Source organism: Hemitrygon akajei, chromosome 30, assembly GCF_048418815.1.
Source record: "Hemitrygon akajei chromosome 30, sHemAka1.3, whole genome shotgun sequence".
NCBI lineage: Eukaryota > Metazoa > Chordata > Chondrichthyes > Myliobatiformes > Dasyatidae > Hemitrygon > Hemitrygon akajei.
This window is the reverse complement of record NC_133153.1, coordinates 24,308,409-24,330,773: the sequence shown is the minus strand read 5'-3', so window position 1 is coordinate 24,330,773 and position 22,365 is coordinate 24,308,409. Positions and strand designations below refer to the sequence as shown.

The window sequence follows — 22,365 nt, the reverse complement described above, 5'->3', positions numbered from 1 at the left end:
GAGTGAGACGCTTATAAATCGCATCGTTTGAACATGGTCGCACATACCTTGCACTGTGTCGGACGCGAAGAGAGCTTCGGTAAGATGGAGAACGCGAGAAGCAGTTCCAATCTATAGGACAGTCCGAAATCCCTTTAAGAGATTACAGGTCATCTGAGACTTTCTGCTCAGCAGCTCAACACAGAACCTTATATTGGCTGGAACTTCTCGTTTCAGTGTGGAAGGCGCAGAGTCCTCCGATAGGAAACTGACCGCTCGTTCCACAACTGCGCGGTATATTTCATCGATAAACATCGTTTTCCCGCTTCAGTTCAGTCGCTTGGTTCGGCGGTTTGCCTAACGCGCCCCACAACCCCGAAAGGCATACAGGTGAGTAGGTTAACTGTGAAATGTGCCTATGGGCGGTGGTTATATAATCCGTGGGAGATAACGAGACTGTGGGGAGAACGGGCAGAAGGGAAAATTGCTGTGGAATGGGATTGCTTAGAGGGAGCATTAACTCGACGGACCGAGTGGCCTCATTCTATGCTCTTCGTTTCCAGTCCTGAAGAAGGGTCTGGGGAGAACCTTCGACTGTTTATTCCGCTTCATAGATGCTGCTGTTCCTGCAGAGTTCCTTCAGCATTTTGTGTGTGTTGCTCTGGATTTCCACCATCTGCAGAATGTTTTGTGCTTTCTATTCTACACTATAAAGGAAATAGGAAAAGAGTTCAGAATTAAGTCTTAACTAAGGTAGCCGGATGGACAGCAGGGACATAAAGTGTGTTAAAGGAAATATAAACCCACGTACATTTCGTGGGCTCTTAACGTCCTCCAGTACTGGGGAGAAATGGACGACCACCGTAACAAACCTGCGGATCAATATTGTCCCAACGTGCCCCATGTTCTCAAACTTCGGGGACACCAGAAGATAAAAGCACTGTAAAGATGGAAGAAAAAAGAAATACAAAATGTGGCCAGTACATTGCATCTGAACGAAAAGAGGGTGGTGAATTCAAAAGCAAAATACTGCAGGTGTGGGAGATATGAAATAAAAAGATACTCAAAGCTACCATGGACAAAAACGGAACTTCTCAGAGGGTCAGGCAGCATCTGTGGATGGAACATTAACATCTCAGGTCTATGACCTGACATCAAAAAACTCCAAGTTCCAAGCCTGGTATCTGCTGTTATCAACATGTTTGTTGTTCTGTTTTCTATGTATTCACCCATATCCATCTCCAGGCCCACCTTTCATCACTTACTGATCCCTCTTTCACTGGGCTCCATCCTGCCTTTGGTCCTTTAGACTTTCATGCCTGCAACCTAGAGACAGTCCTTTCCTCCCTTTTTGACAGAATATTAAAATGTTTATTTCTAAATTTTCCCAATTCTAATAAAAAGGAATCAGCTCCATAGATGCCAGGGACCTGCTGAGTTTTTCCAAATTTTCCTTTCCTTATTTTACACTACGGATAACCACAGCATTACGAGACTTTACATTTTTACCTATGCTACTTGGAGTTAGTTATTTAACACAAAGATTCTGAGGAAAAGTAATTTATATGAAGTGGTAACTGTTTCTTTTTACTGCGATGCTGATGACCTGAGGTGTACTTTCAGTATTTTATTACTGATAAGCATCCTTACTGGTAAGGAAGGGTAGGTGCTAAAATGTTTTCAAAAATGGGAGAATCTTGAACAAGGAGGCATTGTTGAAATGGATGTTTAAAACTGAGCTGTGTGGGAACCTCTTCTCTCAGAGGGTGGTGAATCTGTCCCAAAGAAGGTTGTGGAAGCTAGATCACTATTTAAGGAGGAGGTGGATACAGTTTTCAGAGATCAGGGAATTGAAGGATGTGGGGAATTGGTATGGAGGAGGAGTGAGTCCTCAGCAAATTAGCTGTGATTGTAAAGAATGATGAGGCAAGCTTGGGGGACCAGGCAGCCTAACCTGCTCCCATTTTCTTTGTGGTCTTGGGTGTTAAGTAGGGGAGGATTAATATTTGATTGAAGGGTCTTTGATATGAAGTAAAGTGCACAGACTGAGCTCTTGGGCAAATACTCCGTTAATTCTTTTTTAAAAAGCCAGAAATTTGCAATTAGAACAGGAAATGGTAGAAATGCCCAACAAGTTAGGCAGAAAGAGTAAGAGTTTGTGTATCATTTCTGATGAAGGGTGTTCATCCTAAGACATGAACTCTATTTTCCCTTCTGCGAACACTGCCTGACCTGCTTTCATGTTTAATATTAACAATTCAGGGAAAAAAGGTGCTAGGAAAAGGCAGAGTAAAAGGCAGAGTATTTCAAATGCGCTGCACGCAGTCATTTTGCTTTAATACGTCCATCTGACAGAGCCTCCACACTGACACCACAGTCTTAAGTTATTTCAAATCCCTTGTGTCAAGGGCATTGAAAGATTAAAATGGATTAAAGTAAGTCACACCTAAATGACCTGAAGTTCGTAAGGTAGGATAAATTATTTTACTGCAGAGTGGGAAATGTCACCAAGTGTGGAACAGTTTTGATCAGACATTAAAAAATATTTATTTACAATCGCCAGACTTTGATTCAGGTATTTAAATAATTTGAGCAAATGTTATGATTAACTTTTGAGTATAAATACTGCAGAATTCAAAAAAGAGAACTAACTACCCTTGCCTGGGTCAGACTCACACACACTACTGGTTTATCCTCATTTGTGGCAATGAAGTCCATTGCCATTTTGGACCAATAGATATGATCAATATAGCAGCCATGTACAGAGGTTCCCATGTTTTAAACACAACAACAGACAATTACATTTTGGAAACTAATCCATGCATCGCATCCCAACTTTTATTGGCTTACAAGGTGAAGAATCAATTCAGGTACTTGATTCCCTCATGGGATAATGGAAAGACTGTCTCCTGGAAAGGGCCAACTGTTTGGTTGCTATGCAGGTGAGCTACCTATTTAATAGTTAACACAAGGCATTATATTTGAAATACAGTGAACGCATTAAGGTGTTTTGACATCATCCATACATTGCGAGTTCCTTCTTTGGTGATCCTGAAGGACTCAGGAGGACAAAATTTATGAATCTGTGCTGTACAGCCTTTGAAACTGTTGCTCAACACTGATACCTGTCATCTAATTATAAATAAACACACAAGCATTTGGGACATTAAGCCTGGGACTAAAGCATGAATCTGTTATGAAACATAAGCCAGGCTACTTCAGCTCTCAGAAGGTGTTTAGAGATTCAATTTTTGATGGACTAGTCACCCAAAGTTTCTCGTAACCTTGGCTTCATCACATTTGAGAATCAGAATGGTTAGCAAGCTCTGGGAAGGAGAAATAGTCCCCATGAAAAAGATCTAGACTGGTTAAGGGAATGTGAAAAATAATGTCAGGTGTAGTGGAGTCAATAGTTACACCACCCAGAAGGAAGGCCTTTGGCTCAACTTGGCAATGTCAACCAAAGTGTCTTCTTGAGCTGGTCCCATTTGTAACTGTCCAAATGTCTGATAAATGTTGCAATTATACCTACCTGTACTACTTCCTCTGGCAATTCATTCTATGCAGTAAACCTTCATCCTCGGTGTGAAAAGCTTGCCTCTTTCACATTTCATCTTAATGAGACCAAAACCATACAGTGTTGCAGCTGTGATGTCACCTGCAGTTGTATCAAATCTTCCATACATTTTCACTATAGCTCTTGTAATAATGACCAGCATACCAATAACATTCCCAATTACTTGTATACCTGCAGGATAACTGTTTGTTCAGCAGATCGCCAGATCCATTTTACAACGATTCTGTAGTTTCACTTGATGTAAATAACAATTTGCTTTTATATTCTTCCTCCCAAGGTAGATCAACACAACACCCGTTTCCCCACATGGGAAATTGTAATACTGTACTGAGTTTTTTGAAGAGGTGACCAAGACAGTTGATGAAGGCAGGACAGTAGACATTGTCTACATAGACTTTACCAAGTCTTTTGACAAGGTTCTGCATAGTATACCATTCAGAAGGTGAGATCACATGGGACCTAGGGTGAGCTAGCCAGTTTGATTAAAGTTTAGCTCAGTGGCTAGAGTCAGTGGGTAGTCATGAAGGGTTGGTTTTCAGATTGGAGGCTTGTGACCAGTGGTGTGCTGCAGGTATTGATGCCAGTTCACTACGTTCTCCCAATGACTGTTTAGGTTTCCTCTGGGTGCTCTGGTTTCCTCCCACAGTCCAAAGATGTGCCGGTTAGTAGGCTAATTGGTTATTGTAAATTGTCCCGTGATTTGGCTAGGGTTAAATCGGGGGTTGCTGGACTCAAAGGGCCAGAAGGGCCTATTCTGTGATGTATCTCTCTAAATAAAATTTATTTTCTAAAGGGTGAGGTGATGCATTTTGGGAAGTTAAACCAAGCAGGACATAGCGAATGACAGGGTCCTGGGGAGCGTGGCAGCACGTGGTAACTTTGGGGTCAAGTGTAGAGTTCTCCAAAAGTGGCTACACAAGAAGGCATGGGGCAAGCTTGCTTTCATGGGAGCAGGCAATGAGTACAAGAATTGGAACATTACATTACAACTGTACAAGATTTTGGCGAGTATGCGCCTGGAATACCGTATCCGTTCAAGTCACCTTACTGCAGGTAGGATTCAAAGGATGTTGACTAGTCTGGACATCTTGAGCAATCAGGAGAGGCCGCAGAGCCTAGGACTTTTTTCCCTGGGTTGAAGGGGTGCTATAGAGGTTTATGAAATCATGACGGGTATAGATAAGATGGATTTCCACAGTTATTTAAAGTTGTGTGACATTGTAAACAGTGTAGAGAACATTCACTTGGCTAATTTCTATGATGAAGAGGTTGATATATGGAGGTTAAGCAGGTTGGCCTTTACTGGTTGGGGTATTGACAAGTGACCTGACCTTATTCAAAGGTGCAAGCTGATTGGATAGATGAATGTTTCCCCTAATGGTGCATTTTTAACTAGGTACCATTGTTTCAGAATAAGGGAGTTGCCTATTTTAGACTAAGATAAGAAGCGTTTTTCCTTTCAGAGAACAGTGTGCTTTTGGAATTCTGTCTCCAGAAAGAAGTGGAGGAGAAATTGTTGAATATATTCAAAGCAAAAATCAAATTAAGTTTAAAATACAAGAAAGTACAGGGAGGGAAGGGGAAAACTCAGGCCAGGATTGTATCAGATTGATCTTATTGAGTGATAGAAATGTTCAACTATCTTGTGCTTCCTATGTTTTGTTTGTAATTTAAGGATGCATTTCTGGAGAAAAGATTGTATTTCTACAATAGATTTTTATTCTAGTTTTTTTTTTCTTGTATCGAGTCATAGAATAGTACAGCACAGAAACAGGTCCAGGCCGAACCATTTAAACTGTCTAGTCCCATTGATCTTCACCTGGACCATAGTCATCCATATCCCTCCCATGCATGCACCTATCCAAACTTCTCTTAGATGTTGAAATCGACCCTGCATCCATCATGGCCGCTGTCAGCTCGTTCCACACTCTTACCACCTTCTGAGTGAAGTAGTTTCCCCTCAAGATTCCCTTAAACATTTCACCTTTCACCCTCAATCCATGACCTCTTGTTGTAATGCCACCCAAACTCAGTGGATATGTATCCCTCATAATTTTCTGTACCTCTATCAAATCTCCCCTCAATCATTTACATTCTGGGGAATAAAGTTCTAACCTATTCAATTTTTCCTTATAACTCAGGTCTTCCAGTCCTGGCAACATCCTTATATATTTTCTCTGTATTCTTTCAGTCTTATTTACATCTTTCCTGTAGGTAGGTGACCGAAACTGCAACAATACTCCAAATTAGACCTCACAAACTTCTTATAAAACTTCACATAACATCCCAACTCCTGTACTCAGTACTTTGATCTATGAAGGCCAATGTGCCAAAAGCTTTCTTATTGACCCTGTCTACTTGAGACATCACTTTCATCGAATTATGAACCTGTATTCCTAGATCCATTTGTTCTATTGCACTCCTCAGTGCCCTACCGCTCACTCTGTAAGAACTACCATGGTTGGTCCTCCCAAAGTGCAACACCTCACACTTAAACCCTTCCTGCTTTATCTCATCTAAAACAATGGAACCGCAGAATATTGAGCTGTTAGTCCTGCCCCTTGTGCAACCAGGTCTCACAAATGGCTACAATATCATAATCCCATGTGTTGATCCATGGCCTGAACTCATCTGCCTTTCCCAGAATACTTCTTGCATTGAAATATGTGCAACTCATAACATTAGTTTGCTGTGCTCTACATTTTGCTTCCTGACTTTGTCTGAGGTCTTAACAACGTTTCTCTCCACAACCACTCAACTATCTCTTCCAGCACTTTGGTTCACATCCCTCTGCAACTCTAATTTAGTCCCTGTGTAGTGCTAGCAAACCTTCCCACTAGGATATCCGTTCTCCTCCAGTTTGGGTGCAAAAAGACTCTTCAATGGAGGTCCCACCTTCCCTGGAAGAGAGCCCAATGATCCAAAAATCTGAAGTTCTCCCTCCCACACAAACTCCTTAGCCACGTGTTAAACTGTATGATTTTTCTATTTCTGGCCTTACTAGCACGTGGAACTAATTTATATTTAATTTGTTTTTCTTGTAAATGTTGTGTCTCTAAAGCTACACGTCTGTGACGCTGCTGAATGTAAAATTCATCATTGTAGCTGTGCATACGGTGCTTGTGTATAGGACAATATGATTTTGACTTTGAAGAGTTGTACACTTAAGGAATATACTGCCATCTAGTGTATCAGAAAGTTTACATATTTTCATTAATTTTGTGCAAAGGCGACAAAGGTTTAAAGCGCAGACAAAACAAAAATGAAAAAGCTGATCGAAGATGTGATTTACTTACTGTCCACTGGCATTTAGGGCAGCAGCATGAAGGTCTTGCACCTCTGGCAGTGTTCAGGGCTTCCTTCATCATGTCAATAGTTTCCTCTTGGTTTTCAATACAGTCAGTCATGCAAGTCCCAGGTGGAGACTCAGGAATACTGTTGCACTCAGGTGTAGAAGTGTAGAACACTTGGTTGCTGTTTCCGTCACGGTTTTTTTTGACCAGTCAGGGTTGTTGGCCCTGAGCTGAACCCCCAAACCTGGAGGACCAGTGGACCACCCTCTATTCTTTGACTTGTTTGGCATGGGTGACCCTACCAAGAGTCAAAGCACAAGGCCCCGACTCCAGCTAACATAGCTCTCTGGAGTATTGAGGTACGCAAGCCTCCAAACCATGATGAGGTTTTGGCCCTCTTGGAGGGATGAAGAGCTGAATAAGGATCAAAGAGGAGGTATCAAATTGTCTTCTGGCTTCATAGTCTTGGAATGTTAAGAGATAATTTAGAACTGAATTTACGTAACACATAAGCAGTTCAAATATTGGAAGTAGCACACACAAAATGCTGGTGGAACGCAGCAGGCCAGGCAGCATTTATAGGAAGAAGTACTTCTCCCTATAGCTGCTGCCTGGCCTGCTGTGTTCCACCAGCATTTTGCATGTGTTGCTTGAATTTCCAGCATCTGCAGACTTCCTCGTATTTGTGGTTTCAAATATTGGAAGTGTTTTGTCCTGCAATGGAAAACAACCATAGGTCCTCCCTGGGTTGTGAACACCCTGTAGATATGAATGAGCATTTTGGCGACTGGTGGGATGGATGGAGATGGGTTTGCAAAACTGCAGGCCCACCACTTCTGGGTAGGTGAGGGGCATTTCAAATGAGTTCTCTCCCCAACAACACCCCAGCAAGCCTCAATGATCCGTTAAGTTGAGGAGAGCTGGAAATACTGATCATAGTCAGTCACTCGCCCAGTCTGGCGGCCACTTTTCCCACTCTCCTGACACCACTGTCTCCCTCACACTGTTGTTGCTCATTTCTGACTTGTGAAATTTTCAGGGACAGATCCCTGTTGTAATCTGGGGACTGACTGTACTGTAGTAATGTCAAATTTCTGGTTTATCTATCTAATACTTGCATCAGAAATTGTTCTTAGGAATACTGAACAGAAGAAATGTTCACCAGCACATACACAAATTCACTGCACACAGAGGGTTGACATATTCTTATCTTGTACTGGCCAATTTTCAGATACCTTAATATTTTCTTTACGCATTTACAGTTTCTCAGTTACTTCAGATCTGCATCTATTTAGTCATTAACACCAAGTTTTGCATTAATTAGCATCAGTAGAAAATCAGTTTAACAAAAGAATGTTTTTAATTAAAGTCAGGTTAATGCTGGGAATGGCAAAAAATTTTATCCGCTGTCTGTATTTAAGAAAGAACTTGGAATCTATAAACACAAGAGATTCTGCAGATGCAGGAAATCCAGAGTAACGCACCTGAAATATTGGAGGAATTCAGCAAGTCAGGCAGCATTTAATGGAAAGCAATAAAGAGCTAACAGTTTCGGGCCGAGATCCTTCATCAGAACAGCCTAGTTTCTTTCCCTAGATGCTGCCTGATCTGCTGATTCTGTGTGTGTTACTCTGGATTCAAGAAACTTATATTGAGCAAGTTTCTACATTGTAGGGTTCACTAAGCACTTAAAAATTGTGCTACTATAGCACTGCAAAAAAAGCCAAATTGCTCACCAAGCTGTTTTACAAATAGCAACGAAATAATTAATGTAATACTTGTTTCAGTGGTGATGGCTAAGGGTCAAATGTTGGACAGAAATAAACAAGAGGTTCCTGTTCCTTTTCACACAAAGGGGTCTGAGACAGTCGGCAAGATCTTGCTTTCAGCCACTCACTATGATCCCTCAGGACTGCGTGAAGTGTCAGTGCAGGTTGTTCACTGGTACCCCTGCAGGGACACTTGGACAGCCTGACCTCTTGATGCAGGTTCAAGTTCACCACTGGCACCAGGGTGGCATTTAAAGTAACACAGCACAGCAGCCATAGATTTTATCAGCAGATTGATAGTAAATCACCATGTGAACTGAACAAGCATGTTACGTTTATGAAATGATTATGGGTTCTGTTCAGTATTAAACAATCTTGGGCAAGTACTGAAACTAACTAAATCATCAGCTTTATGTCCCTATTTGCAAACTGCTCCTGATACATTATTGCCAATCTGTTTGCAGGTTTAGGAGGTTTAAATTATTGTGTTTTATAAAGCTAGGCAATGCCCAAGACACCACATGGGAGTAAATGCATGACTGAACATTATCATGGCCAATAATTAAACTCCTCGTCTTAAAAGAAATCACATTTCATAACGTTATAGCATCATCTTTCATAATCATAATGAGTATGTACATGATTGTTATAATAAAATATGCAGTGATGTTTTCTTAGTATCATGGAATCAGAGTCATACAGCAGAGAAATAGGCTTTTATCACTTGCCACATCTGCACAGACCATGTCCTCACCTGTACCTATCTTGTTTTACAGCTTGCACTCCCCTTAACTTCAGCCACTACCTTAATTTCCTGCCACCCACACACATTGGGGGTAATCCACAATGGCCAATTCACCTTCCCACGAGTGCATCTTTGGCATATGGGAGGAAAACAGGGATTAACTCAGAAGGTCATGGGAAGATTGTACAAAACCTACACAGACAGCATCACAAGCCACAATCAAACCTAGTTCTCTGGCAGCTGTGCCATCCAGCCATAACGTGACAAAAATACCAACAAAATTAGACACCTCTTTGGTATTAGAGAGAGATCTATGATGATGGCTAAGTGTTTAAATAGATCATTAAATACAACTGGTATTTATGTAACAACAACACACACAAAATGCTGGTAGAACACAGCAGGCCAGGCAGCATCTATAGGGAGAAGCGCTGTCTACGTTTCAGGCCGAGACCCTTCGTCTTTATGTATTTATGCACATTTTATTCTATGTTTGTACTTCAACTTTATTTTTCTATAATTCATTATTCTTTAGGGTGGCAGGGTGGAGACACATCTCTACCAAAGGAGGTGTAAGGCGCTCCTACCCCCAGGTCACCCTTGGGCAAGGTGTAGCACCTGCTTAGCCCTCCTGAATCACGGTCATGTGAAACCTTGGGAGCAGGTGGTGGATGGTCGTATGAGCAGCTGGTTCATATCACAAGTCCTGGTCACGCGGCCACTGACACCAGGCAGACAACCTCTGAAGAGTATTGATAATGACTAGAGTCACCCGTCTTGTAAAGACACTGCCCAGGAGAAGGTAATGGCAACTTGCCCAGAACCATCATGGTCGTGGAGAGAGAAAAGAGTAAGAGTTTATGAGAAGATTAAAGACCGATATAAGACCATGATCACCCAAGTCATACAACACAGCACATAATGATGGTGATTTACTCTTTATAATTGTTGAATATTACGCTAATACACCACAGAAATTTCTTAATGTAAAAACATATGGTGAATAAAGTTGATCCTTGATTTGATTTCAAGGAAGTGACAAAAAAAATCAACTCCATTTCTCCAGGAAGTTATTCAGAATCTAGGGAAAACTAGATCTGGACCCAGTAGAGCATGTGACTGGTCTGGGAATTAAATGGATTTGAAAATGCACACTTTGAATCTTCTTCCACAATTCAGAACTCTCTTAACTTATAGCTGGTCACCAAATAGATAATCATTTGATGGCAAGGTAATTGAATCAGGAGAGGAAACTGGTTGAACACCTTGCACTTGAACAATCCAGGTTGGAGAATAACACTGATTCACGTGTCAGAGAGAAATCAACTGCCTTTAGGGATCCCTTTTATGTAGTATGGAATTAGTTGTATGTACAGCATGACTCTAATGGCACCTGACTATGCTTCTTGGTTCAAAGTTCAGGGCTGTATTGGGCCTTGCCAATGTTAACTAGCTCAGTGCTTTGTTCAGATCAGGGCGATTCAATTGATATTACAGTAGGCACCTTCTACACTTCAACAACAACAGATATGCAGTGTTATAAATTTCTTTTAATGATTTTTTTTTACAAATATCTTCCAGACAGGTAATGAAACATGAGGTTCTAGATTAGGTTTGGATTTGGATTGACTGTGGTTCAGTCTGGTCTTAACTTCATACCCAAACACACCCAGAGTGGTCATAGAGTCATAGAAGAGTACAGTACAAAAACAGGCCCTTCAGCCGTTTGACTGATCAGAGAGGATGAAACCCCTTTAATGAGTTGTGAACAGACTGCAGAAAATGCTATCTTCCAAGGGGCACAATAGACACCATTTTCTCTTAAATTTAATTTTTTAAAAAATGGTAACATAGTCACTAAGTGAAATTTTCCTTACAATTTTACAATATGCCCTGCAACTTCACACAGTAATAAGATATTATTGCACAACATTTTAACTTTGCATTTTTGGACATTGCTCATGGTATAAAGGTTAAAACACATTCTGTACATAGAAATCCAAAATGTGAAGAACAGATGCACTCTGTGATGTTCCTGTTCTTTTTTATTCTAAACATGTATCCATATTCTGTGCATATATTAAAACCACCCTAGAAACTGTACAGGTTTTAAAATCTCCAGTGCATGGTTGTTGGTAAAATAATTTTGTAATCAATATTATGAGGACTGTGACTGAAACAGTCAGAAATTTGGGCTACAGGCGAATTCAATATTATGCGGTCAGACAGAATAGTGAACTGACACAAACATCAGATCATTATTCAGTGATAAAGCAGGTCTGAGTGGAAAAATGACCATCTCTTGCTCCTCTCTCTTATGTAAACATTTCTACTTGCTTTCGTCTTTAAGATAACAACAATGCCATTAGAATTATTGTTTTACAGTTACATGGTATTTAAAAAAAAATTTAAATACTATACTTCTGAAGGCAGCCAATTCAAACTGAAGGTTTCACATTTTATAAAAAATAGATCGCGCTTTTAAAAAACTTGCACGTTGTGGAAGTGTTCTTAGAGTCAAATATATCATACATTTTGGCAGGTCACAAGGAGAGAAGATATCCAATTTCCATAATTTGGACTATCAATCATTGTCTTAAATAATCAATTGCAACATAACTCATCTTCATTCTCAAGTACTATAATATTCTATACAGTTACATGCTTCAAATCCTAGTAAGGAAGTTTAATTTTAAACTGTTGGGTATCTGGATTGTTTCCAGAGCCTGAGAAGATGGATTGAAAGGGAAAGTCACTTGGAATTGGTATTTGGCATCAACTATTAGTGTTGAACCATCTCCACGATTGTTGAGTTGCGACTGAAAGAAAACAAGAACAGTGGATTTTATTTTAACAGTTTTACAAATTTTCAAGTGTTCACTTGACTGTCTTTTCACTTTTTCTTTCCCAGAAAGTTCCATTTGTGATAAAACCAATTCATTCACTCATGACTACTTAGAAAAGCATTTAAAAAATTCAATATTCAAGTTAAAGTTTATTGTCATCTGACTGTACATATATACAGCAAAAACAAACCAAATTTCCTCCAGACCACAGTGCACTCACAGTACAAATATCAAACACAACACATGAAACAAAATATTACTTGAAATGGGTTATTAAAATACATGAATCATTCTTATCTAACTTAGCAAAATTCCCCCACAATATTCCGAAGCATATTAATTTTAACAAGTCAGACGGTCTTTAATACATTATACATTTAATACCTTGTTGAAAACATTGTTCATAATTATTTTTCATAAGACCATGTGTTTAGGAGCAGAATTAGCCCATATGGTCCATCATGGCTAATTTTTCTCTCAGCCCAATTCTCCTGCCTTCTCCCAATATCCCTTCATGCCCTGACCAATCAAGAATCTATCAAATATACATAAAGACTTGGGCTCCACAGCTGCCTGTGGCAAAGAATTCTACAGATTCACCACTCCCTGGCTAAAGAAATTCCTCCTCTTCTCTGTTCTAAAAGGTCACCCCTCTATTCTGAAGCTGATTCCTCTGGTCAAGACTCTCCCACCATAGGAAACATCCTCTCCACATCCACTCTATCAAGGCCTTTCACTATTCAAATGGTTTCAATGAGGTCACCCCTCATTCTTCTGAATTCCAGTAAGTACAGGCCCAGAGCCTTCAATGCTCTTCATACAACAAGCCATTCAATCCTGGAATCATTTTCATGATCCTCCTTCAAACTCTCCAGCTTTAGCACATCCTTTCAAAGATAAGAGGTCCAATACGGCTCACAATACTCCAAGTGAGGCCTCACCAGTGCTTTATAAAATCTCAACATTACACCCTTGCTTTTATATTCTAGTCCTCTTGAAATGAATGCTAACATCACATTTGCCTTCCTCAGCACCGACTCAACCTGCAAATTAACCTTTAGGGAATTCTACACAAGGACTCCCAAGTTCCTTTGCACCTCAGTTTTTTGTATTTTCTCTCCATTTAGAAAATAATAAATTCTTTCATTTCTTCTAAAGTGCATGACCATACACTTTCTGACACTGTATTTCATCTGCTACTTCTTTGTCCATTTGCCTAATCTGGTCATGTCTTTCTGTAGCCCCTCTGCTTCCACAAAGCTACCCGCCCCTCCACTTAACTTCATATTATCTGCAATCTTTGTAACAATGATATCAATTCCATCATCCAAATCATTGACATATAACATAAAAAGAATTGATCCGAACACAGACCCCTGTGGAACACCAGTAGTCACCAGCAGCCAACCAGAAAAGGTTCCCTTTATTCCCACTCTTTTGCCTCTTTCCAATCAGCCACTGCTTTATCCATGCTAGAATCTTCCCTGTAATACCATGGGCTCGTAGTTTGTCAAGTAGCCTCATGTACGGCACCTTGTCAAAGGCCTTTCAGAAAATCCAACTACACAATATTTACTGATTCTCCTTCGTCTATCCTGCTTGTTATTTCTTCAAAGAATTCCAATAGATTTGTCAGGCAAGATTTTCCCTTGAAGAAACCATGCCAACTGTGGCCCATTTTATCATGTGCTTCCAAGTACCCTGAAACCTCATCCTTAATGATCAACTCCAACATCTTCTCAACCTCTGAGGTCAGACTAACTGACCTGTAGTGTCCTTTCTTCTGCCTCTCTCCCTTCTTGAAGAGTGGAGTGGCATTTGCAATTTTCCAGTCTTCTGGAATCATTCCAGAATCTAGTGTTTCTTGAAATATCATTACTAATGCCTCCACAATCTCTTCAGTCAACACTTTCAGAACCCTGGGGTGTACACCAGGTGACTTAACTAACTTCAGAACTTTCAGTTTCCCAAGAACCTTCTCTCTAGTTATGGTAACTTCACCCACTTCACGATCCCTGACACCTGGAACTTGCACCATACTGATAGTGTCTTCCACCATGAAGACTGATGCAAAATACTTATTCAGTTTGTCCACCATTTCAGTGCCCCCACTACTACCTCTCCAGAGTCATTTTCCAGCAGTCCAATGTCCACTCTCGCCTGTCTTTTACATTTTATTTATCTGAAGAAACTTTTTTTTATCCTCTTTCATACTGTTGGCTAGCTTATTTTTGTATTCCATCTTTACCTGCTTAATGATTTTTTTTTAGTTGTCTTCTGTTTGTTTTTACTTCCCACTAATTTTTACTCTATGAAATGCTCTCTCTTTGGCTTTTATGTTGGCTTTGACTTCTCATCAGCCACGATTGGGTCATCTTGCCTTTAGAATACTTCTTCCTCTTTGGGACGTATATATCCTGTGCCTTCTGAATTGCTTCCAGAAACTCCAGCCATTGCTGCTCTGCCGTCATCCCTGCCGGTGTTCTTTTCTAGTCAATTCTGGCGCACTCCTCTCTCATACCTCTGTAATTTCCTTTACTCCACTATAATACTGATACACCTGATTTCAGCATCTCCTCTTTTTAGGGTGAATTCATCATTAATTTATCTGTAATTCTTTGTTACTGCTCTTTTTGCATTTATTTATTTAGAGATTCATCATGCTACCTACTCTTCCAGCTCAATGAGGCCCTGCCACTTATTTACACCCATGTGACTAATTAACCTAATAAACTGTTTGTTTTTGGAATACAGGAGGGAACTGGAGTACCTGGAGGAAACCCACGTGGTCATGCGGAGAACAAATAAACTCCTTACAGACAACAGCAGGAACTTGATTCAGTTTATATATACCAATGTGTGCAAAATTCCAGTTTCCATAACTCTAGACCTTTAAGCCTTTGTGATTTTATTTCCACTATAATGGGTATTTTCTTTCTGATGGAAACTGCCAGTGACATGCACATAATACTTTAAATGCATTGCTTTCTGAGTCTTTGTAACTTCAAACAATTCTGCATGAACATTGTGTATTGTTTGCAAATTCCACATTTTCTTTGCAGCTCAAAACACTGAGGGATGCTTTGACTACACAGACAGTTCTATGGCTCAGTGATGACTCATGAAGATGGAACATAAATGCCACGGAATCAGGAATGTGGGTGACCCAATTACTATCGACGAGCTACCCTGCCATGGGAAAGTAATGCGCACAGCAGGTGAAATTAGTGTTTTAATTTCTGTTTGCTTAAATTAGGCTCTTCAGTTCCTGAACTGAATATCCATCTATTCTGAGTACTCTAGCAGTGGGCAAGGGGATCAAATGAATTTAGCCTCCTACAAAATAAATACCATTTACGTGTGCATATCGCATTCGAGTAACACTGCACAGTGACTGGAGAGCTATTGCTCTCCAATAGCTCTTACATCAAAGCTTGCAGAAAATTAAAATGAGCAAAATGAAGTCACGAGAAAGAGCTTTTAAATTTGCATACCTCTTACTTTTCCAGTGTCGAACTAGACTCTGCTAAGTGTGTAATCCATAACATGTCCAAACAATAAGGAAGCTCCATCTTTGGGGAAACACTATATTTATGCAGAGGGGATTAATCAAAATTTTATCTCTTAAAACTTTACTCACCTGAACTTTCCGTACAAAGGATGGAGCCACACGTTTTTCAAACTCATCTGTTGGCGTGTAGGAATTCAAGATCTTGACAATCTGTTGAAACAAAATACTTAAGCATGGATCAGAAATTCCACAGGAGAAAGACATCCCTGAGTGCTTTAAACTGTTAACTGTTCAGTATGAAGGAATTATTACTGAAAACCAGTTGAAAGAGAAAATTACTCAATTAAGAAAATCACTACACTCTATTTTTCATTATAGTGGATAGTACAGAAATAATCCTTCATATAATGTCACCCGTTCAACTCCTGTCCACCCACTCAATCTGCCTTATGAGCAAAATTGAACCAGACTGTTGAAGAACAATTGAGTTTTGGACCATCAGTAAATTTGCCTATTTTTTTCCTCAACAACATCAATAAAGGGTCTTGGCCCAAAACATTGAGTACTTATTCATTTTCATAGATGCTATCTGACCTGCTGAGTTCCTTCAGCACTTTGTGAGAGTTGCTCTGGATTTCCAGCACCTGCAGAATCCCTCTTGCCTCATTCTGCACAGATTCATTGCCAACACTACCATTAACTGCTGGATTACTCATTAGTGCCTTTATTATCCTAAGAATTGATTGGTTATTACCGAATGCTCTCTATCTATTCTGGGTAAACTAAAGACTAGCCAAACTCTCTATCCACTTTCCTAACTCACAACTCCTGTTCATCCATCATCCCTCATTCTCACTGATCTACCGTGGCTTCTGATCAAGCACATAACAACGCAAGAGGAGTAGATTACCATGCTCCTCAAACCAGCTCCAGCCTTCAATATGATCATGGCTGATCTACATTGGTTGCAATTACACTTCTGGTCAGTTCCCCGTTGTTCTCAATTTCCCAATCTTTCAGAAATTTATCTACCTCCACTTTCACTGTTGGGTGGTGGGGTGGAGCTACATCTCTACCAAAGGAGGTGTAAAGTGCTTCTTCCCTCCACTGGCCCGTAGATCACCCTTGGACAAGGTGTAGCACCTGCTCAGCCCCCCAATGGGAGCAGCTGTTGGATGGTCATACGCTCGTATGGTGCATGTTGGTGCATGTCACAAGCCCTGGTTATGCGATCTTTGACTCCAAGCAGACAATCTTTGAAAAGCATTGATAATGGCTGGGGTCACCCGTCTTGTAAAGACACTGCCCAGAAGGTGGCAATGGCAAAGCACTTGTCAAAAAATCTGCCAAGAACAATGATGATCAAGGAAAGACCACAATCGCCCACATCATACGACATGACACACAATGAATGAATGAACCATCATTATCTCTAGCAACAACTCATTTTTAAAATTCTCATCCTTACTTTCAAATTCTTTCACTGGCTTGACCCTTTCTATGTCTGTAAATGTCAGCCCCTCTAGCCCTTGTGATGCCTGTCCTATTCCAATTCTGTTTACATCATCATTCCTGAATTTAATTACTTCACCACCACTAGCCAAATCTTCAACTGTCACAATTCTAAGTTCTAGAATTCTCTTATAGATATCCCTGTTGCTCTTTTCTCCATTAAGTTTTCCTTAAATTCTATGAACTAGGTTTTGTTTGGTGAATGAATACCTCCTCATGGAACTCAGTAACCAATTGCAAGTGTTCATGAGACAAGCTAAGTGCTACCTTTGCTGCGCTATAGGTTGAAGATCAGAGGAAGCTGGCATTAATTAAAAATCTCATAAGGAAAGCACATTACATCAAAAGACACAGGAAACTGGAGACTGTCAGAATTTCTTTAGCCAGAAGGTGGCAGTTTTGGGCCCGAGATCTAAGGAAGGATGTGCTGGCATTGGACAGGGCCCACAGGAGGTGCACAAGACTGATCCCGGGAATGAAAGGGTTAATGTACGAGGAGCGTTCGGTGGCTCTGGATCTGTAGGCAGAGATTAAGGGAGCTAGGGCTTTACTCTCTGGAGAGAAGGAGGGTGAGAGGAGACATGATAGAGGTGTACAAGATATTAAGAGGAATAGATAGAGTAGACAGCTAGCGCCTTTTCCCCAGGGCACCACTGCTCAGTACAAGAGGACATGGCTTTAAGGTAAGGGGAGGAAAGTTCAAGGGGGATATTAGAGGAAGGGTTTTTTTTACTCAGAGAGTGATTGGTGCCTGAGTCAGTGGTGGAGGGAGATACACTAGTGAGATTTAAGAGACTACTAGACAGGTATATGGAGGAATGTAAGGTGGAGGGTTATATGGGAGGCAGGATTTAAGGGTCGGCACAACATTGTGGGCTGAATGGCCTGTACTGTGCTGTATTGTTCTTTGTTCTAGCCATCAGAGTTTAGAAGGATGAGGAGGGCAATCCCATTGAAACTTATGAGTATTGAAAGGCTTAGATAGAGTGGATGGGGAGAGGATGATTCCATTAGTGGGGGAGTCTAGGACCTGAATGCAGCTTCAGAATAGGATGTCCCTTTAAAACAGAAATGAGAAGGAATTCTTTAGCCAGAGGGTAGTAAATCTGTGGAACTCACTGCCACAGACGGCTGTGGAGACTAAATCATAGGGTATATTTAAAGCGGAGATTGATAGGTTCCTGATTAATAAGGGCATCAAAGGCTATGGAGAGAAGGCAGGAAAATGGGATTGAGAGGGATAATAAATCAGTCATGACTGAATGGCAGGGTAAACCTGAAGGGCTAAAGGACCTAATTCTGCTCCTATGTCTTATGGTCTAATCCAGAAAATAAAATAAGATGAATCAACTCAAGCAACCAAAAATGATTAAATACAGAAATGAACATAACTGTAGGAGGTGTAATTAGTAAACTTGCAGAAGACTCAAAAATTGGGGTGGTGAGGATAAGTAGCAGGTTTGTCTAAGGCTACAGTAGGATATTGATCAGAGAGAAAGTTAGGCAGACTGCTGGCAATGGAATCGCATCCCTACAAGTGAAAGGTCATGCATCTTGGGAAGTCAAAAATTAGTAGGACATAGGCAGTAAATGGTAGGGTACTGAGGAACGTACGTGAATAGAGATGTCTTGTTGTTTAAGTGCACACTTCCCTGAATATGCCAACACAAATAGACAGGGTGGTGTTTAAAGACATATAGAATGCTTGCCTTTGTACGGTGGAGCATAGAATATGAAAGTTGAGAAGTTACGTTGCAACTTTACAAAGCACTAGTTAGACCACTTTTGGAATATCACATGCAGTCTTGCCCATTATTGAGAAGTGACCTGATTGCCAGAGAGATAATGCAGAGAAGATTCACCAAGGTGTTGCTGGGATTGGAGGAGTTTCGTTGCAGGAAGAGGTTGGATAGGCTGGATTTGTTTCTCTTGAGCAAAGCGGACTGACAAAGCAGGCAAACTTGTGAGAGGGTTTAGATAAAGTCTAACTAAGTGTCAGTGTCTTTTTCCTGTAATTAATCAAAAAGACAAGGTTTAAGGTGAAAAAAATGACTTTTAAAGATAATCTGAAGGGTTAGTTTTGTACTACATAGAGAGCAGTTGATACCTGGAAAGTGCTGCCAGAGTTAGCAGTGCAAACAGATACAATGACCATGTCTGAGTCACTTAGACAGACAGACACTTAGACTGTCTTAGCAAAGACAGAGAAGGTTATAAATGTAAAAAACAAAATACATAGGATTAATGTAGTTAGGCAGCATGGTACCGCAAAGGGCATAGCCATTAGCACAATGGTCTTATAGCACCAGTGCCAGGGTTCAATGCCTACTGCTGCCTAGAAGGAGTTTTTCATGTTTTTCCTGTGACCACATTTGTTTCCTCCGAGTGCTCCGGTTTCCTCCCACATTCCGAACGTGTACAGGTTAGTAAGTTGTGGGAATGCCGTGTTGGCGACAGAAGCACGCTGATACTAGTGGGCTGCCCCCCGCACATCCTCAGATCGTGTTGGTTGTTGATGCAACCAACACATTTCACTGTATGTTTTGCTGTGCATGTGACATACAAAGAGAACAGCAGGAATGAGGTGGACTGAAGGGCCTGTTTCTGAGCTGTACTACTCCATGAGATTTGCAAGTAATTGCCTTGATATCGTAACATCTCAGACTGAATAATCTGACCAGTTTATATTATCAAACCAGGAGGAGGTCCGTGAAAAATTAGTGAATTCATACATCATTCATTAAAACAAACTAAGGTAACAAGTCATAAAAAGATTCAGAAATCTAAATATAGTTTTTAGTTGGGAGAAAAAAAAACTGTATTGGTAAGTTTGGGAAAAATTCCAAAGGAGTTTGTCTAACAGCTTCAGCAATAATTTCCAATCGTCTCCTGGCACTGACCACGATTCCTTTCTCCTGAACCCCGACCCTAGTCTCTTAGGTCTTAACCAACGGGATCAAGCCAGCCCAATATTGGGACATTACTCTGAGTAGGGACTTGGGGTGAACTTGAACATCAGTCTGAAGGCAGACAGGAGGTCCATATACTGAGAGATTTCTCTGCTGCTTTGATAGGTTTGAGGAAGGATGGAATACTGAGTGAAGAACGTCTGGATTGATATCACCAGATACCAACAGGTGAGAAATTTCAGAAGGTAAATTCTGCATTTTGAAGACTGGAGCACCAATAAATATGCAGGAGGGATTGACAAGGCTGAAAATATAAGACACAAAAGTTGAGAGAAAACAAAATTAAAGTTAAGTAGAAATTGGCAGACCAAGGCAAACGATCTGAGAGAACAGGAGACAAGTAGGGAAACAAATTTCAGAATAATAGCCTGTCAGTACGTATGAAAGGCAAATGTCACCTGCACAGATGAAAGAGAGGAACATCTTGCACAAATTTCTTTCACATCATCATCTGTTGTCTTGTTGACCTGAAGCAGCCAGGCGGCCTGAGAGAGCGACTCCAAAGTATCCTTTGCACTGCTGCTCTGCATATTCTTTTCCTTCAGCCACTCTTCCAAATAACTAATGTTGCACCTGTATCAAAGACATAGGCATCATTGAACCAAGCAGGTGAAAACAGCTCATAACTGTCCCAGTCTTATTTTAGAACCAAGCTCTGAAACACTGGTGTTTGTGTTGGAATTGTACTGGTGTATTAGACAATAGACAGTAGGTGCAGGAGTAGGCCATTCAGCCCTTCTAGCCAGCACAGCCATTCAATGTGATCATGGCTGATCATCCACAATCAGTACCCCGTTCCTGCCCTCTCCCCATATCCCTTGACTCCGCTATCTTTAAGAGCTCTATCTAACTCTTTCTTGAAAGCATCCAGAGAATGGGCCTCCACTGCCTTCTGAGGTAGAGTGTTCCATAGATCTACAACTCTCTGGGTGAAAAAGTTTTTCTGAACTTCGTTCTAACTGACCTACCCCTTATTCTTAAACTGTGGCCTCTGGTTCTGGACTCCCCCAATATCGGGAACATGTTTCTTGCCTCTAGTGTGTCCAATCTCTTAATAATCTTATATGTTTCAATCAGATCCCCTCTCATCCTTCTAAATTCCAGTGTATACAAGCCCAGTTGCTCCAATCTTTCAACATATGACAGTCCCGCCATCCCGGGAATTAACCTCATGAACCTACACTACACTTTCTTAATAGCAAGAATGTCCCTCCTCAAATTTGGAGACCAAATCTGAACACAATACTCTAGGTGTGGTCTCACAAGGGCCCTGTACAAAATAATTAAATTTAACACACAAAAATGTGATCATATCAGGTGCATGCAAGCTTGATTTCAGTGCCTTAGAGAAGTTTGGATAGGTAGGGATATGGATGACTATGGTCCAGGTGCAGGTCGATGGGAGAGGGCAGTTTAAATGGGTCGGTACAGACTAGATAGGCCAAAGGATCTGTTTCTGTGCTGTACATTTCTATGACTAAGTATTCAGAGTAAAATACTCAGTGCATTCCCACTTTTACCTTATTTGCATTCCTTTTCTGCATGAACACATGTCCTTGCGTAGGAAAAGGTTATTAAGGGTGACTGCTCCAATCAGAAAGAACAGCTGCTTGACCGCCTGTTTAATGAGGTCCATGTCCATGCCGTGTTGGCACATGGTGCTGAAGTAGTAACTGAGCTGCTGCAGAATGGACGAGATGGTATAGTGCTCTGCTTCATCCAGAAAGCTTGAAGATCGTTTCCTAAGCCCTGTTGGCTTCATACTGGAAATGCCCTGAAGACTTTCATGTTCAAGCATTCCTGGCACTGAAGTAAGTAACGGAGAATTAGTATTTTTGACAATAGTTTGGCACTGTGGCAAAACAAATCGCTGTAGTAAAAAGTGTGTGCACAAAGCCAATAATAAATACCAACAAGCAATTGACAGTTCTTGTTCGTACATCAAAAGCTTTTCAGATGAACAATGCAATACCGTTTCAATTGCTGTCTAATCTTATCTAACCATAAGCACTCTTATTATTTACACTCATCAGAGAAATAAGAGTCAAATTATATTCTGCTTTATATACAAGGAGCAGTTGTTATGAGTACAGATCGTTATACATATTTCTCTTGAAATTCATGTCAAATTGTGAATGCTAAACACTCCCTACTGCACTTCAGT

General features: G+C 40.7%; 2 protein-coding genes and 1 long non-coding RNA gene across 4 annotated transcripts in view; 1 reads left to right on the top strand and 2 right to left on the bottom strand.

Moving 5' to 3' along the window:
* The window catches only part of gnb5b (guanine nucleotide binding protein (G protein), beta 5b), a 77,638-nt gene extending 77,463 nt beyond the window's left edge, over positions 1–175 (bottom strand). Inside the window, exon 1 of the mRNA XM_073033139.1 lies at positions 48–175. The gene's annotated coding sequence lies outside the window, so the exon portion shown is untranslated. The remainder of the gene's footprint in view (positions 1–47) is intronic.
* On the top strand, positions 174–22,006 carry LOC140718878 (uncharacterized). The gene is made up of 4 exons (XR_012096825.1): positions 174–369; positions 15,272–15,427; positions 20,307–20,369; positions 21,766–22,006. It is a non-coding gene; the product is annotated as an uncharacterized lncRNA (long non-coding RNA).
* Positions 10,286–22,365, bottom strand: part of myo5c (myosin VC) — a 124,546-nt gene continuing 112,466 nt past the window's right edge. For both annotated transcript variants that reach the window (XM_073033138.1, XM_073033137.1), the window contains 4 exons: positions 21,722–22,007; positions 20,600–20,774; positions 15,850–15,930; positions 10,286–12,182 (listed from right to left, as the gene is read on the bottom strand). In XM_073033138.1, the coding sequence (XP_072889239.1) occupies positions 12,030–12,182; positions 15,850–15,930; positions 20,600–20,774; positions 21,722–22,007 (695 nt within the window). In that variant the 3' untranslated portion in view covers positions 10,286–12,029. The remainder of the gene's footprint in view (positions 12,183–15,849; positions 15,931–20,599; positions 20,775–21,721; positions 22,008–22,365) is intronic.